Genomic DNA, 18614 nt, shown 5'->3' on the forward strand with positions numbered 1-18614 from the left:
TTGAGACGGATGGAGTATAGAGTAGTACTCCCTCCCGGTCTTAAACATAAACAAAAGTCAAAATGTATTTAGTCTAAATTTGAGTCAAATACATTTTAACTTTTACTTATATTTAAGACGAGTATAATGTCATGTGCATTTGATGTTATTTAATTTACTATTATAAAAATATTAAATTAAAAAGTGTGTTTGATTATTTACTCCACACTCACACACACACACAGTCGACACTGCAAATCCACTTGTAACTCAATTTGATCACGGCGCCGAAATTAATTATACCTCGTGCTCTTATCTATTTATAAAGCCCTCTCTTGGTTCCTCTCAAATCACACACTACATACAATTCCTACACTATATACTCCTTCCAACCCCCTCTTTGTTTTTGTGCCTCTCTAGTTTCATCAATAACCCAAAAGTGAAACAAAAACACACCCAAAAACAAAATGATGACTTGTAACCAAACATGGCCAGAACCTATAGTTAGAGTCCAAGCCTTAGCTCAAAGTGGGCTAAGCTCAATCCCTTCATCCTACATCAAACCATGTTCTCAAAGACCCACTCAAACCACTTTTACTCCTCAAAATGATCACTATGATCATATTAACATCCCCGTGATCGACCTTGAGCACCTCTCTAGTGGGGATCAGGTCCTCAGAGATAACGTGCTCAAGCAGGTCTCGGAGGCATGTAGGGAGTGGGGTTTTTTTCAAGTGGTGAACCATGGGATTGATCATGAGTTGATGAAGAGTGCTAAGGAAGTGTGGCATGAGTTTTTTGATCTTCCACTTGAGATGAAAGAAGAACTTGCTAACTCTCCTAGTACTTATGAGGGGTATGGTAGTAGGTTGGGAGTGAAAAAAGGTGCTATTTTGGATTGGAGTGACTATTTTTTTCTTCATTATATGCCTCCTTCTCTTAGGAACCAAGCTAAGTGGCCAGCACTTCCATCATCTTTGAGGTATACATATCTTACCTCTCATTGATCATATATAATAATCCATTAATTAATTAAACACTTTTTTGCAAGTCATTAATTTTATTTTTTTTACGGCTTGCAAGTCATTAATTAAAAGCTTAAATATTAGCCTTTTTTCTTTTACTTTTGACTAATAAATATATTAGTATTGATATTCTCTGTTTAATTTAATTTTTTGTAATTTTTATTTAATAGAAAGATTAATTCTTAATAGGTAGGTAATTTTATTTTTTTTGAATCAATAAGTAGATAATTAGGACTAACACTATTTTGTTAGTTATTAAATATTAAATTTTAAGAAAAATTAATTTTCACAAACATTTTTTGACCCTAATTATCTTTTGTAAGCTTAATTAAGAAAAATCAAGATCGTATCTTTTTATTTGTTGTGTTATAGTGGTCCTACAGGATTATAAACAAAAATGTTCAGTCTTTTAAAAATACTAAAGTCATTATTATAAGGAGCAAACTTATGTACAGTTCCATATACAAAGTTCTTACTGTGCTAGATACATGGGGAAGTTATTTTTATTTAAAAACAATTTTCTTTTTTTTTGTTTTAATTAAAAAAATATAAATAACTACTTTTTTGTGAGAGGAACAGCAAAAACTGCATCTAAAGAAATGCATATAAGTTTTGTCCTTATTATAATTTGACATTTGTAAAGCGATGTGTGAGTCATGTTGAAAATGCATTCATCTTTAAAGCATACCTTACACATGTTAAAAGTGTTCGTATATTAGATTCAAGTAGTTAATGAGTTCATTTTATAATGAATTGTTTAGAAGAACTCGAGTTCAATTTTTGATACGAATACTTTTTGGTCAAATTTTATTTACCTCGCGTCAAACTCTAGATTACCGCACCCCTTCCTCTATAAATCAGATGGTTAATACAAAAAAAAAAAATTATCATATCAAAATTATAAATAAATAATTCTATTTTAGAGTGTGTTTGGTTCAACAGAACAGACGGAATAAAGTTTCCCGTAGATATGAGAGAGATGGGAAATTTTATATTTGGCTTGTGTTTGGTTTGATGAGAAAATTAATGAGAAGGCCATTTTAGAACTACAAAAAAAATACACCCCTTTGATATTTAATATGAAATATTATTTAATGATGAATATTGTTCTCTCTTTTTCTTTCATTTTCCTCCAAAAAAATAAAATTAAACAATAAAAAATTAAGATATACATTTTTAGTAGTAAAAGAACATATCTTGAATACAAAAAGTCCAATTCCCATTAATTTTACAACAAGTCAAAATAAATTAATTTTACAATAAATATTTGTTGCTAGCTTTCATTTTCATCATTTTATATTTAGATCATAACAGATATCAGGATTGAGTGTAGTCATAGACCGCATGCAGTCGTGCAGTTATCAATTTGTGACTATTTGACTAAAATTAAACGGTCTATATTTTAATATGTAAATTTTATAATAAATTTAAATAAATAAAAAAACTATCTAAAAATCTGAATCATCTAATTTTAATTAAACGGTTCTGAGATGTTGACTGTATCTCGACTTCACCTATTCTGGCAGCATTTAATCCAATTATATAGTCGTATAAACAAGGTAAGATTTTGAATGTTTGGGACCTGTCAAGTTGAAGGGCGTTGGGCAAACACATGTGTATTAAACATGAATAACTTTGTTTTATTAAATAACTTTTTTTGACAAGTTCAACTTTTGAGATGTGTAACTTTCCAACAGGGGATTCAAATTAATGTTTAGTTGATTAATTTTTCAAGCATTTAATACACGTACACTATACAGTATACACGCATGTAAAACACGTTTGGTATTTATTCTAATTTGTAAACACGTTAGTTAGTTACAAGTTAATTGTGGGTATCAGATACAAATTTACTCATGTGACTTGTTCTAATTAGTTGTTGGACAAATTATCAAGGATAAAGTATGTCTCACTTAATTTTTAGTGTAATATAAAAGTAGTTATATTTCCAAATGTCCCTCCTAAGGATTTGTTCTATTAGAGTAAAAGATTATTAAAAAAACCAAAATATAAATTAACAGAAGGATATTTGTTAGGTGTCTCACATCGAATATATTAAAGTGTTCAATATGATACTTAAGTCTTGAGACTGAACTAGTCATTTGGGTTGGACCATTCATGTTTGAGTCCTAATTAAAAATATTTTAATAATTATACAATTAATTAAGGTGATATTGGTTAAAAGTTATTTATAATTTAACCAGTCAAACATGACTTTTAATTTTATTGTTCATATTTAAGGTGGAGAAAGTATGCAAAACACTCTTTCATGCCCAAATTAAGTCATGCTAATTAACAAACAACAAAATATCAATCAACAGTAACTAATTATTTTTACATTATGAGTCTCTTTCAATTGTGGAAATAGGATTCGGATTTCCTACTGTTGAATTTTAACGCAATTTCACGCAGTAATAGATCGCAGTCATCCATTACAGATCAGACGATTATGATTTAACACACATTTTTATATATTAAAACAATATCAATCACATGTTTTAGATCAGACGGTTCTGATCTAAAACTATGTGAAAACTGCACCTTTTTGTACAGCATTAAATCCTGTTCCGTGGAAATATGGTCATGTTTGTTACATTCAATTTTTTCCATGGATAATTGCATATACGTTGAGAAGTCAGTAAAATTTTTGTCTTCCCTCAACCACCCCTAAGATATCATACGAGTATATATATTTTTTAAAAGGATAAATGGGGACCAAATTATTTCTAAGTAAGTAAATTAATTTTTTCAAAACACATCTATATTGGTTAAGTGTCTCTATTTTCTAATAAATGTATGTAGGACATTTTTTCTTGGAGTAGTTCATAGTGATGGTACAATTTTGTCACTAGCTAAAACTGACGAAAATCGTGCTTGAAGTTACAGTAAAGTTATTATAACACCGTAATTTTGTTAAAACTTTATAGTTTTTATTAAAATCATAATAAAATGTCATGATTTTGTCAAATTTATCATCAATGAAGTAAATTTTGTATTTACTTTTTTATTTTTAATTGTTTTTTTAATGATAATAGGAAAGTGATTGCTGAATATGGTGAGGAAGTGGTTAAGCTAGGAGGAAGGATGTTGGAATTAATGTCAATAAATCTTGGCTTAAAAGAAGATTATCTCATGAATTCATTTGGAGGAGAAAATGAGCTTGGTGCTTGTTTAAGGGTAAATTTCTATCCAAAATGCCCACAACCTGACCTTACTTTAGGACTGTCTCCTCACTCAGACCCTGGTGGTATGACCATTCTTCTTCCTGATGATTTTGTGTCTGGCCTTCAAGTAAGAAAAGGAAATGACTGGATCACTGTTAGGCCTGTCCCTAATGCTTTTATCATCAACATTGGTGACCAAATTCAGGTCCTACCTCTTTCTACAATGTTGAATATATTTTACTATTGTCAAATATTGTTACATCATTACTAATTAATTTTTCTTTTACATATTATTTGTTTATCTCAATTTCACGGATTTGGATCGTCTCCTGTAACTGCTACACGCAGTAGACGATCACAACCGCACAAAACAGATTGAATGGTTCTGATTTATATAATTAGTTGTATATAGAATTTAATCTTAGCCACTCATTTCTGATCGGACGGTTAGAAACAATTACTGCGTTGACACAATAACTACATCAAATCCATTTCTCAATTTCATTTATGTTGCACCAATTAAAAATTATTACTATATTGGTTTGCGCGAACAACATTTGTCGCATTCACGTGACATGATTATCATATTAAGATTAAATGAGTCATGTTTCAACTTTGGTATTTGTGGTTGAAAAATATGAATTAAGATTTTCACTCATTTACAAAGTCAATACATCAGTGACCCGACATTGAATCGAGATTGACCTATTCATATTTCAATACAAATTTTTTACGTTAAAAAACCTATGACTATCAAATTTAGATTTGTACATCTTAATCTACCGATCAATAGTAGTTGACTTCGTGAATGCATGAGATTCCTGACGATATTCCTAAAATTATAAAGTTATGAATATGAAAAACATAGATATAATTTTAATTCAATGATACTAACCAACAACTATGTGAATGAATAGAATCTTGTTCCCCATTGATACACTATATATACTATAGCCATTACATTGGCATAAACAAATCACAAAAAAATCGTATCAATATATATAATGATTGCAACATACACCATTTAAAAAGTGTGCACATATATTATATTCTTTTTTATTAGTCAAATTAATAATTTTGAGGTTGATATTTCAACAATTAGTGGTTTGATATTGATTAATAAATTATTTATGTGATGTTTATAATTTTTTAGGTTCTGAGCAATGCAATATACAAGAGTATAGAACACAGGGTGATTGTGAATCCAATCAAAGATAGAGTTTCTTTGGCAATGTTTTACAACCCAAAAAGTGATTTATTAATTCAACCTGCAAAGGAGCTTGTGACAAAGGAAAGGCCAGCCATGTACCCACCAATGACTTATGATGAATACAGACTTTTTATTAGGATGAAAGGACCTTGTGGGAAGGCCCAAGTTGAATCATTGGCTAACAAATGTGATTAATTCCAATAATTATATTATGTAATTTGCAAATAACTAATTTGCATATAATTAAATAATTGGACATGTTGTTAATGTTTTAGTGTTGAATCGATTGTTTAACTTTTTTTTTTTCATTATCAGTATTCAGTCCATTGGACCGTTTAATCTGATTTAGAGGTCAGTTCGATTGAATATTTAAATTTAAATTGTCTTGATCTTTATTATGGGGTTCAATTAGTGCAAAAGCAATAAATTGTGTTGTTTATTATGTAATTTCCTTTTTTGGAAAAAACAAATGAAGAATAAAGGAAAAAAAAAATTGAACCACTTTTTATTTATATTATTTTGATTCACATGTTTATTTCATGTTTTATCATCTAACTTATTGCCTTGGTCTATTTTGGAAAAGATATTCAATAATGGCAATTGGCAAGTGATAGGGTAAGCATGTACTTTTCCCCTGTTACCATAGTGGGTTGCTGACTAAAAGCTTACACTATGACCAAGTGATTTTTTGACATAAAGCTTACACTGTGTGATGATAAGGGAATATATGATGTACTGATATAGATTTGGCCAATTTGAATGTACTTGTGTGGAAATTTTATATTAATAGAGAGATTAATTAACAGAAATTTTTACATGGATAAAATTTTGTTGAGATTTTCACAGTTTAAAAAAATGTACTTGTGTGGAAATTTTATATTCATAGAGAGATTAATTAACAGAAATTTTTACATGGATAAAATTTTGTTGAGCACCGTTTAAAAAATATATAAGATTTAAGGATGAGATTTCATGGGTAATATCCTTTCATGAAATCTCTATATGAAAAAATGTAAGAGCATTTTCAATGAGTTATGTCAATATTAAGAATTGTGATAGTGAGTTTAATTCAGCAAATAAATATATTATATTATATATGTAGGAGTCGGAATTCAAATTTAGAACACTTCATTTATTTATGTTAAACGTGAAATTTCTAACTACTAAACCATTTTAAAAAATGAATTGATTCAAATTTTTGCTTTGTATGGCAAGCCATTTTAAGAACTCAATGAATCTCACCATTTATATAGTTTTTCAATTTATTTACTTTCCTTTTATCTTTCTACGGCCTCAAAAATTGAGGGGACTCCAATTTTTTAAGTGTCTATTAATTTTTTCATATATGTAAAAAAATAAGTTAATGACTTTTTTTACTATAAAAAACTATTGCTCATAATAATAATAATAATAATAATAATAATAATAATAATAATAATAATAATAATAATAATAATAATAATAATAATGTAGATTTAATAACAAAATTTAATAGACACATTTTAAATTTTAGAAGTAACTTTGCCAATTATAAAAACAGAAGTAACATTGCTACAAAATAAATATAGCTCAACTTGTTAAACTAGTTGAGCTAAGAGTTAAAGAGTTGGAAGTTCAGGGTTTAAGTCCTGACAAGGAGAAAAACTAACATAACATTATAATATACTAACAACTAATAGTTTGCTATTAAAAAAACAAAATAAATATAAACCAGCAATATTTTTTTAATTTCATTTTTAAGCACATTTTTTTAGTTAAATCAAAACTCTTTTTTTTTACGATAGTTAACTCAAACTCTTTAAAAAAAAAATTGAAACAGCTCAAACTCTTAAAAATTAGCAACACAAAAAAGTAACTATAACTAAGTGAAAAGTAGAAAACACTTTCGTAGATAGAGAGGCGAAACGCATGAATGAGAAATAGTGAGAAATTTTGCTTATATTGATAATTTTATTTAATTTGTTGATTGTAATTTCAAATTTTCTCTTTACTTTATTAGGTTTAACTTTTTTTTTAAAAAAATCTTCCTCTATGCTTATGAATTTCCTCAAAGGAGTAGGAAGTTTGAATATGAAGGTGAGAAGTGTAAGAAAAACAAAAGATTAGATAAAAGGTTGTGTTGCTTTTGATATCAACATTTAATGATACAAGAAATTTAATACTTCAAAAGTCACAATGCACAAATTAGCATTTAATAATTTCTATTTTTGCTTCCTTAACATGTGCTTTAAGGGCACAAGTTAACATTCTCCAAAAAATAAATAGGCTTAATTAGTATATTGGTCCCTTAAATATATTTTAGGTTTCACAATGGTCCCTTAAAGAAAAAAATGTCTGGATTGGTCCTTTAAACAAAAAAGGCCCGGATTGGTCCTTAAAGACATATATGTTTGTCATATTGGTCATTTCCGTTAAATTTAATTCCAAATATAACAAAAAAATTCAATTGTTAAAATTTTAAAAATTAATAAGGTTTTTGGTGGACCACTTACACTTAAAGACATTCACAATTCAGTCAACTAAAACTAACGTTTTTCTGTAAAAAATTGACGGAAATGACTAATGTGAGAAACATATGTATTTGTAAGGGATCAATCCGGATCTTTTTTACTTTAAGAAATTGTGAAACCTAAAATATCTTTAAGGGACCAATAGCCTAATTAAGTTAAATAAATAAATATTAATTTTAATTATCTATAGACCTATAGTCATAGACTCATAGAAATATCTAATTAGGTTGACACGTTTCGTGAAAACATCAAGAGCTAGCAAAGATGGGACGTACGTAAGTAAGCCAATTGAAACATCAGTACAGTCACGTTGTAAATATGTGTAGAAATGATAATAAGATTTTTTTACAAAACATAGTATCATTTGCGCGCAACTATGAACCTGTTTGTTATACATTTTTTCAAAATCGATTCTTGTAGTGTTATATAATTCGCTAGTTTCAAATGAAAATTTAGTTTGAATGGTTATTCTTAAAATATTATTTTAGGTATTTGATCATTTTATTAAAATTTTTTTGAATATCAAAATTTAGAAAAATTATTTAATTTTGAAGCTATTTCAAATAAATTTTCATAAAAATCATTTTTAAAATACAACTTTTTGAAAAAATTGTGATTTTGAATATGTTTTTATCTTCAATAATGTGTGTTTATGTTATATGATGTCAAAATTAATGTTTCAATTTAGAAAAAACGAATATAAAAAAACTTGTAATACTTTGAAAAATGATTTTAGAAAATCTATTTTTAAAAATACAAAGAAAAAATTCATTTTCTTAAAGCTGAAACAAACATGCACTATATAGAGTAATTTTCTAAGTCTTATATATGGAATAAAATTATTGGTAAGTTAAAGAGACATGCATCATCTCATCTAAGCATTCTTGAGTAATAATTAGTTTATAAGACGTATATGACAAAACTCGATATTCATTAGTCTATAAGATGTAAAGATAATATTTTCAGAAGGGGTGTAATAAATGGTGACGCTCAAAATGGCATTCTGGATGTGATTATCGCGAATCTTTAGTGCATCTCTTCTTTTCTTTTCTTTTTTTGGTTTATAACTCTCCGGTTCCTAGGGGAAAGGGACCCTAGTAGTCCAGAGTTCGACCGCGAGGTAAGTAAAGTCTGGCCAATAAATTGTTCCACCCATGAATCGAATCCGGGTTCTCCTGAAATCCGTCCTTTTTGGTGAAGCTCATTAATCACTTGAGTCCAATGACTTGGTTTAGTGCATTTCTTCTTTGATTGTGAACGTTTTCATAAGGTGTGGTGCGGATGTTCTTAATTGGTTAGGAGTGTATAGCGCTCTTCATATAAACGCACTCTCACATGCTCTTCAATTTAAAGTCTATAGATTCAATATTTATTGCTTTCATGATATTTGCAGACCCGGTCTTAGGCCAGGGCAAGCAGGGCCCGAGCCCAGGGCCTCCAAAAAATTGTGGCCTCAATTTCTTTTGGCCCATACATGTTAAAATTAATTGGTTAAGTATTTGTGCTGAGATTTTATTTATGTGAAGTGATGGTAGCTTAGTTGGTTAGCATGTGGCCTTATTGTATTGTGCAAATTAGGTGGGAGTGAATTCAATTCCTAGCTTTGGCACTTTTTGGTTGGTAATTTTTTGTTTGTTTTATTTAAATAGATAGCTTTCAACAAATCACAATCAATACCATCATAAAAATTTTAAATCAAACTAATTCAAAAATTATTTCTTTTTACAAAATGATGATTTTTTTCTATAAATAAAATAACTTTATAACTCATAAATAATTTTACTACTTTATCTATATAAAAAAAACCACATTTTGTTATTTCTTTGAAAAATTTCTATGAAAATAAAGAATTAATTTATAAAATTAAATTGTAATTTTTATGAAAAAACACTATCAATGTTTTTTTAGATCATCAAAACACTGTCAATTTTTTTAAGATCATCAAGACACTATCAATTTTGTTATTTATTTTATTTGTTGTGTAAATATTAATTTTATTTATTAATAATCCGTTAATCTTTTATTTATTGTTTCAATTTCAATGTTGCAGAATATGACTTTTTTTTTATGTCAGTTACACATGTAAATAACTGTTTTTGATGTTATTAACATTATTTACAATTTAAACAAATGATGTTCTTTTTATAAAAAAAAGAATTGCATTTTTTATTAGGGGTCCATTTTTATTATTTGTCATGGACCTCCAAAATCTCGGAGCCGGCCCTCGTTATTTGATCGACAATCATTTAATTTCTTTCAGATATGATGCCAGTGAAACCTATCTTTCGGTAATACAATTTAGATTCCTTTATTCAAAAGAAAAATAATTGAACAATTTTCACTTAAACTATGATTTTTCAATAAGAGTATCAAACATGTTCTTGGACTAAGTTCGTCAAAAAAAAAAAAATGTTCTTGGACTAAGTTTGTTGAAAGAATCAATGTGCAAGAGTTTCTAATATGAGAAGTATAATTTCAGTCAAATGCTTCACACATGTTCTAAGAAGTTTTATTATTTTTAATCAAGCATTCAAGACAAAATCTGTAGACATATCTAATTAGGTTGACACGTTTTCATCAATAAACATATTGTATTTGACAAACCATCAATATACATTATGAGCTGCAAAGATGGTTAATATCTAAGCCAATTGAAACACACCAATACTCACGTTGTAAATATGTCTCGAAATGAAATTAATTTATAAGACGTACAGGTTGGAACTCAATTCAAAAGATTAAAAACTATGGTTATCAAGTCAAATCTTATTTTATACTCTCTTCCTCAGGGGACGAAGCCAGGAATTAAACATAAGGTTAGTTAGATCGAAAAAGTATAATTTAGTGTATATAAAATAAGAATTTTAATTATTTTTTATGATAAAAACTACTACATATATAAGAAATTTAAGTAATATCCAAAGTCAATATATATGTATAACATTTTAAGTATAAGGAATACTCAAAAAGCAACATAAAATACACAACTATAGGATAAAAACCAATACAAAATCTATTTTAGCTTCTCACACCAAAAAGGCCAACAAAGACAAACCACAATTACTAACCAAACATAAACATATTAACTCAAGAGTCGTTTCCAAAAAGTGGCTTTAACAAATATCACTCTAAACATTTGCACATTTTTTTTAACATAAAAAAGACTCGGTAGATATATACTACTATTTCCGATCTTTTTTATAAGAGAGAACATAGTCGACAAAAATTGATCTATCTAAACTACATTATTAACTAAATATATTAATTTTTATTGACTCAATTATCACTTATAAAAAGACCGAAAGTAGTATAATACTAGTAATACAAAAAAAAAAAAAACTTGGGGGGACCACAGCTGTCCCTCTTGTGGCTGCTCTCCCCCATATTTTTTTGGGTTAAATATGTTTTTAGTCCCTATATTTTGTCCTATAGTCAAGAATAATCCTTACTTTTTTTTTTTGGTGAAAAAAAGTCTTACATTTTTAAGCCACTAGGTTTAGTCTAGTGGTGAGGGGTTTGAGTAGTACGCTATAGATCCTGAGTTCGATTCCCAGCTCATTGTAAACAAAAAAAAAGTCCTAGATTTTTTCCCGTCATCAGTTTCAGTCCTCGCCGTCTATTTATTAACAGAATGATGACATGACAAAGTGTGGTCCCCATTAGTTTAATGAATTGGCAAATCATATAGTGACACACGTAATATTTCATATTTGTTAATATTTGTTTTAAAATGATATTAATTTTAATAATTAAAAAAAACACCGTAAACTTCTCCATTCACCAGCAATAACAACAGTGTAACCCAGCAACTTTCTTCATTCAACCCAGAAATTTCTTCAAAATGTAGGGACTAAAAACATATTTAACTCTATTTTTTTCATACAAACAACTCATTTTTTAGGTTCATCTAATATTTAATGTATATATTTTATATTATTGATCAAATACAGGTAACTCGAGGCATCATCACTCCCGAAGCTCAACTTTGTATTTTCGATTGTGGTGGCGATGAATCAACTGAGCACTTATTTCTCATGCAGTGCGGATTCATAATTTTTTTCGGTGGGGCTCAAAAATATTACAACCAATGAAAATGTTGTTATATTTTAATTTTTTTTTACCTTGTTAAAGATACAAAATTTCTATTACTACATAGAAGAGATTAATCATCGTCGGAGAACTTGTTGGGTACCCAAATTTTTTTTGCCTCTTCTGTCCAAATTTTCTCCATAAACACGAGTTGAGAGTCGAACGCCAAACAACTTGCTTAAATAATCTTACCACTTGTATCAATTTATTGTTAGTAGATGATACTTGATTTATTTTGCTAAAGAGAGAGATATTGTGTGAAAAAATTATTTGATTGGAGAGTGTGAGGATCTACATAAAATAAATTAGAGAGTAGAAATTGTGGTAATAATAAAAAGATGAACTTGAGATAAATATATAAGTGTAAGTTAGTAATCTAATCAATTTTATGGGGCTTAAATAAAATATATAAGTATTTTTATATGATAAAAAGTATACTAATAATATTATTATAGATTTTTTTTTTGCCTTGTGCGGGCTCAAAGCCCCCATGGCATACACACAGATCCGCCCCTGTATATATCGTCCCTGTATATATAAGATAAGACTCTCTTGAATTATTTCATTGTCATTCTTTTTATAAAATCTAGTTTCAACGTATTAATTATTTCTATTTTTTTTTAAAAAAAACTTATTAATTATTTTTTTACAAATATATCCATAGTTAATTTACATTTTTTCTACAATTTATAATAAATACACTAATAAAAACATAAACTAATTCTCTCTCTTGAAAGATGAACTAGTAAAATCCATAACAAATTTTTAAAAAATTGATATCACAATCAACTTTTTTAATTCCCACGATTAACTCAAGCAGATCCTATATTTAAGGATGAAAATAGTATATAGGAGGAGGAGATGAGCAATCACGGTAGTGAATCACTTTACTCAAAACAAACATAAAACAATTGAACAATTTCTACTCCTTAAAAAATATAAACTAGAGTCGGAGCCACAGGTGGACCAGTTGACCACGACCTACCTTAAAAAATTGAAAATTACTTGGATACTCTTATATGTATATAAAATTACGAGTATATGATCAGTGTTTTAAAAATTGAACCGAATCAGTCGGTCGAACTAAGAATCAGAGGGGTCATCGGTTTAGTTCAATTGTTTGATCAACCATGCTATTGAACTGGTAGGAACCGGTAAAAAAACAAAACTTTTGCTCTTTAAACCCCCCATATTATTCCTAGGTTCCCTCCAAATTCCATTTTGCCATTAAATACAATTTGAAAAGTTACGTTTTAATCTATAAGTGTGGTTAAGAAATTATAATATGAATCGGATCTGCGTGTAACAAGTTCGGAATTTACATTCAGAACTGTTTTAAAATTGAAAAATATTAGAAGATAGGTAAGTGACTGAATCTAAAAACTCAAATAAATTGTGTTAACAGCTCATATAACAAAAATTACCGTAAAAAAAACTCATAACAAAAACAAAATGACAACTCAAATAAACTAAAGTAAAATCAAATAACTAACAACAACTCACACAAACTCAAATAACAAAACTAACATCTCTAAACTTAAAACATAAATACACATCAGTGTTTCTTGATCTTATGTAGTCGAAAACATATATTTTTTATAATATTCATTCAATAATATTGAACTGTTCCATTGTTATTTTCATCTTTGTGAGCGATATAAGGATATCAATATGCTACAACATACATTGTAAAAATTAGTTTTTAATATGGTCGAATTTCACGATTCTTTCGAGTAGAGTTATGGTTAAAAAGAGATGAGATGATAGAAATTAAAATAATTGTAAGAAGAGAATGAAAATTGTTGTTTTAGATCCGAAACAAACACATATATTTATATAAGAGTCGGTTCATTAAGAGACCACAAAAAAGAGTTGGCGCCCTAAGGATCACAAAAAAGAGTTGGTGCCCATTCATTAACCTTTTCAGCTTTGTGGCAACTCCGCTCCACACATGTGGGGAGGTAATAGACATTCATCCTTCAGTTTTGCATGAACAAAATGACTGGGAATTAAGCCAATGAGCATAATTCGAACCTTTTTCACCCATAACTACAAATAAATCACCAAATATAACAAAAATAAATAACATCTAAAACAAACTGAGCAGATTATAACTTTCGAAACATAACATCCAAACTGTATTTAGGGACAAAATAGAACTTTAAGTTGGCTGGGAGCAACATGAGAACTTAATTACCAAATTTTAAAACACAATTGAGTAACTATAAGAAAATTGCTTTTTTCGCCCCCCATGTTCCTCTTAAACCCCCCAAAAATCCCAAAATAACCTTGAATTTGGGGGGTTTAGGAAGCTATGGATCCTAGGATCCGAAATATATTATGTTTGGTTCGTGAGATCCGAAACCAGCCAATTATAGATGGGAACACGTTTTGGGGGGGGGGGGGGGGGGGGGGGGGGCGCAAAAATTTTGATTATACGTTGGTTTGGAGTCTACAATCCAAACCCAATTATGTTTGGCCTCTGCGCTCCAGAAACGCGAACGTTCGGATTCTACAGTCCGAAGAGGAAATATATAAAAGAATTTTGCGTTGAGATTGCTTGGACTGTTTTAGACCGTCTAGGGTTTATCTGAAGCGATTACTTGGTTCTCTCAATCCCTTCAATTCTCACAACTTCAATTACTCGGTTCTCTCAATCTCAATCTCAATCCCTTCGATTCCCTTCCATTCTTACTCAAGTCAGACGCTAGTAGGGGAGTATTTGGATCGTAAATTCCGAATGAAAGACATTATAAGTAAGTTTTGAATCCCTTTCATTCTCTCAATCCATTCAATTGATGGTGGTGTTCGTTTGTGATCGAATCAATTTTCGTGATTCATTTTCTGTCTTAATTTACATGAATTTGGGATTTTTATTGAATTTAGGGCATAGAGTTTGATTTATGTGCACCACCTGTTTGTGAAATTGCTTGAATGAGTGTTGATGTGGTGGTGTGTTTTGGCATTTAAATTTAGAACATGGTTCGTTGAAACAAATATTATCAAACAACAATTTCCCAAAACATATGTGTCTTTAATTTCTTCATGTAATGTATAAGTTTAGTCCCTAATTATGCAACTATTTTGTAAGGTAGATTAAAGTGAACCTCTTACTTCACCTTAACTAGTCTTTTTCTTGTAGTTACTTCTTTTTCTTGTAGCCATTAAGCAGCATAGTAGGGGCCAGGCCAAGCCAATAAGATATTAGAAAGAGAATATTATGACTCATTCAAAGAAGAAAGGAATAGTCAGAATTTTGTTAGATAGAATGAAATGAATGAACAACATTACAACTAGTGTAGTATCACTACTGTTATCAAGTAGTTGTAGCATCTTAGAACCTGGTTTTTTCCAGCTCTTTCTGTATTTGTTTGTTACTTCCTTTCATGGTATGTCTTATGCCATGGAGTGAATTTTAATAATACATATTTTCCTGATTCCAAAAAAAAAAGTGAATGTTGTGAGTATTCTGGTACTGACTTTAATTGAAATTTGAGAATGTTGAATTTTATTAGTGGCTTGTATTTTATTTTAGGAATGACATATGAAGTTGGGAGACAAAGAGCTGGAAGGGAAAGTAGAGCACACAGCTCTGCACGTAGAGAGGTTAACCCAGGACGGTCTACGAGGAAAAGAGCAGCTGCATCAACCTCGTCTGAGCCTGATGCTCAACCTCAGCCTGAAGCTCAACATGAGACTGAAGTTGAGCAAGACATGGATGCTGAACAGAATGAATTGGATGCTGGAGTTGAGTCTGAAGACGAAGCGGAGGTTCATCAACCATCACCACCACCACCACCACCAACTAAACAACGAAAAAGAAATCCAAGAACAACAACTGGAAGAAACCCACCACCAGTGGTAGAACCACCAGTTACGGTATTTGGTGGTGGTCCATCTGATTTGTCGTTGTTGCCGTCTTTTGGAAAGCATGTTGCGGCTGCGTTGTGGAGAGGAGAAGTAAGTTTATTAGTAATAATAATTTTTTTAGCTACACATAATTTATTAGTTACACATAATATATTTTGCTATTACATATAGGATTTGATATAGACTGATAAGTGCTTGATTTCAAATTTTGTAGTGTACCGAAAGGTATCTCAAGTGCCTGAACCACGGGAAGAAAATCAATGTGCTTGATAAACCGGACTCTAATCTAAAATGGTTTTGGGATGTGGTTGATGCTAGTGGACTGCGACCCCTATTGAAGACTAATTACAATCATGTTGGCTGGGGACTTTTGACGGCATTTACGGAGCGATGGCATCCAGAGACCGGCACTTTCCATCTTCCTATTGGTGAGATGACCATCACACTTGATGATGTTTCTTGTTTGCTTCATATTCCGATATCGGGAAAGATGCTCAACCATCTTGGAACGTGCTGCACCGTGGAGGAAGGCGAAGATATGTGTGAGGAGTTCCTTAACTTCAGCAGGGCGGACTGTAAGGAAGAGTTCGCCAAAATGAAAGGAGCTCATATTGGATATCCCAAGCTGCTGGACATATACGGTGACAATTTGAAACTAGCATTGGCAGCTGAAAACAATCGTGAGGAGCCTCACGTGGTACAATACTATAGGGAATGCACCGTTAGAGCTTTTTTGCTCTACTTGATATGTTCAACCATTTTCACCAACAAAAGTGGCCAATATGCGGATGTCATTTTTCTGACTTACTTGCAAGACATTGAGCAACTTAACACTTGGAATTAGGGTGCTTCTGGACTCGCATATTGCTATAACTACTTGGATCATGCAAGTCGCCCTAAATGCGGAAATCATGGTGGTTACAATTCTATGTTTCAGGTATAACACGTCGTTCTTTATTAATTTTATACAATGATTTGCCTTGTCCTATATTCACCTATCCCAGACAATGAAGCTGAAATTTATGTACTAAACAGTATCTACATTGAATTCTATTTCAACTTTTATGTTAAAAACAGAGTTTTCAAAATTATAAATCTACATGTCAAAGTTGTATATGTTATTATTATATGATTGCATAACATTTGTGGAACATAATGCATTTTTTGTAGGCATGGATTATGGTGCATTTCGAGAGGTTCGGAATGCATTGTCTTGCAGCGAACTACACCCATCAAGATCCAGTTGCATCAAAATTTTATGCCTCGAAACAAGGCAAATATCCATTAGAGACTAGGACCGTATTGGATCGGATGGAGGTTGATGAAGTGACATTTTGTCCTTATGAGGATCATCGCCAGGCGCGTCCATTTCAAGATATAAGTTGGTACTCCGGCAAATCACCCTTACAATCCGGCAAATACTCTTTCAACGAACCATGTTGTGACTCAACTCTGTTGGTGGTAGTGTTGCCAATGTGCATAACACGATCTATCCATAAGCTCACGATTTTTTCCTTCACCGGATCTAGAACAGTTGTTTCAACATATTTAAGAAAATCTGGATAGTGGTCAAACGCTTTCCTGAACTCAAGAACTGCATCAATATATGAATCTTCTGAAGTCGACTGAATAATTGATTTCCATTGAAATGTGAGTGTGTTCAGTAATTGATTCATCTTTTCTCCTTTTGCGGTGCAAAGATTCTTGAACTTAGCTTTTACGTTCTTAAAAACATGTAACCGACACAATAAAGCAGTTGAATTTGGAAACACTTTCGCAACTGCATTCATCAGTGCCTGATCCCTATCAGTGACAATGACCTTCGGCATTGTGTCTTTACTGTTCAAAAGACTCTGACACGTCTCAAGGGCCCATGTGAAATTGTCTTCTTTTTCATTGGCAATATAGGCAAAACCAACATTGTACGACACCTCGGTTGAAGTTACGCCAACTATCTCAAATAAAGGCATTTTATACTTGTTGGTTTTGTACGTTGAATCCATCACTAAAACAGTAGGGAAAGTGTTAAGCAATTTCACACTTTCAGGATGTGCCCAAAAAATATCTTGTATAGTAGTCGAGTCACCAATTGTTCTACACTTGTGAAAATATTTGTTGTTTTCACACAACTTCATGAGTTGTTGCAATTCAGACATTTGACCCCTAGCATCTTTTTTTAACCTTTGGCGCACATTGTATATTTGCTTCATTGAAGTCTTGATATCCGGATTTCTCCCTCTCAGTGTCGACAATATGTTCTTCGGGGCCACCAAATTCTTTGACAACTCCTGCACACACTCCTTCTCCTCTGGTTTTAAACGTCCGGCAAGAGTATGACCTTCTAGATTTTTTGCCAACTTGTGGTTATGTTCACCACACACAACACTTAGTCTCCATTCCTCTGATGCCAAAAAGTAACCTCGCAGTCTGAACGGACAGTTCAATTTCCTCGTAGCCGTGTCTTCTTTCTTCAATTTCCTATTCGGTTCTTTGTACGCACCGCCTCTTGAGCAACCCAATACTAAAGTCTTTTTCCTTCGGTAAGAACCGTTATCTGATTTCACAATCACCATAGTAAATCCAGCTTTTATAGCCTCTTTTTTGCACCATTCAATCATCTCATCTCGGACCTTATACTTTTCACACTTAAAAAAATAATTGGCAGTGTTAACCAAAATATTTGTGGGTTCAACTACATTAGGTTGTGCAATGTCGGGTTCATCGATGTTCGGTTTCATTTCGAACGGAGGTTCGGCCATCACAAACC

General features: G+C 30.9%; 3 protein-coding genes across 3 annotated transcripts; 2 read left to right on the forward strand and 1 right to left on the reverse strand.

Annotated features, from left to right (window-relative positions):
* The first annotated feature begins 304 nt into the window (after positions 1-304).
* On the forward strand, positions 305-5684 carry LOC123892458 (jasmonate-induced oxygenase 2-like). The gene is made up of 3 exons (XM_045942238.1): positions 305-961; positions 4040-4373; positions 5322-5684. Exons 1-3 carry the CDS (start codon positions 447-449, stop codon positions 5571-5573), a joined length of 1101 nt encoding a protein of 366 aa, XP_045798194.1. The 5' UTR covers positions 305-446; the 3' UTR covers positions 5574-5684.
* An 8726-nt stretch (positions 5685-14410) lies between these two features.
* LOC123889887 (protein MAIN-LIKE 1-like) lies at positions 14411-17235 on the forward strand. The gene is made up of 4 exons (XM_045939396.1): positions 14411-14733; positions 15513-15937; positions 16062-16784; positions 17018-17235. Exons 1-3 carry the CDS (start codon positions 14718-14720, stop codon positions 16689-16691), a joined length of 1071 nt encoding a protein of 356 aa, XP_045795352.1. The 5' UTR covers positions 14411-14717; the 3' UTR covers positions 16692-16784; positions 17018-17235.
* LOC123891890 (protein FAR1-RELATED SEQUENCE 5-like) lies at positions 17218-18585 on the reverse strand. Its single transcript, XM_045941761.1, has one exon. It carries the CDS (start codon positions 18583-18585, stop codon positions 17218-17220), a length of 1368 nt encoding a protein of 455 aa, XP_045797717.1.
* Between the last annotated feature and the right edge of the window lie 29 nt (positions 18586-18614).

This window comes from Trifolium pratense, linkage group LG6 (genome assembly GCF_020283565.1).
Source record: "Trifolium pratense cultivar HEN17-A07 linkage group LG6, ARS_RC_1.1, whole genome shotgun sequence".
NCBI classification, from domain to species: domain Eukaryota; kingdom Viridiplantae; phylum Streptophyta; class Magnoliopsida; order Fabales; family Fabaceae; genus Trifolium; species Trifolium pratense.

Excerpts from the sequence above, each read along its gene's own strand:
- LOC123892458 (XM_045942238.1), top strand. The coding sequence starts at position 447 with ATGATGACTTGTAACCAAACATGGCCAGAACCTATAGTTAGAGTCCAA. Across the intron at positions 962-4,039 it reads GCACTTCCATCATCTTTGAG|GAAAGTGATTGCTGAATATG; the intron begins GTATACATATCT and ends TAATGATAATAG. Across the intron at positions 4,374-5,321 it reads ACATTGGTGACCAAATTCAG|GTTCTGAGCAATGCAATATA; the intron begins GTCCTACCTCTT and ends ATAATTTTTTAG.
- LOC123889887 (XM_045939396.1), top strand. Across the intron at positions 15,938-16,061 it reads CTGCGTTGTGGAGAGGAGAA|TGTACCGAAAGGTATCTCAA; the intron begins GTAAGTTTATTA and ends CAAATTTTGTAG.
- LOC123891890 (XM_045941761.1), bottom strand. The coding sequence starts at position 18,585 with ATGAAACCGAACATCGATGAACCCGACATTGCACAACCTAATGTAGTT.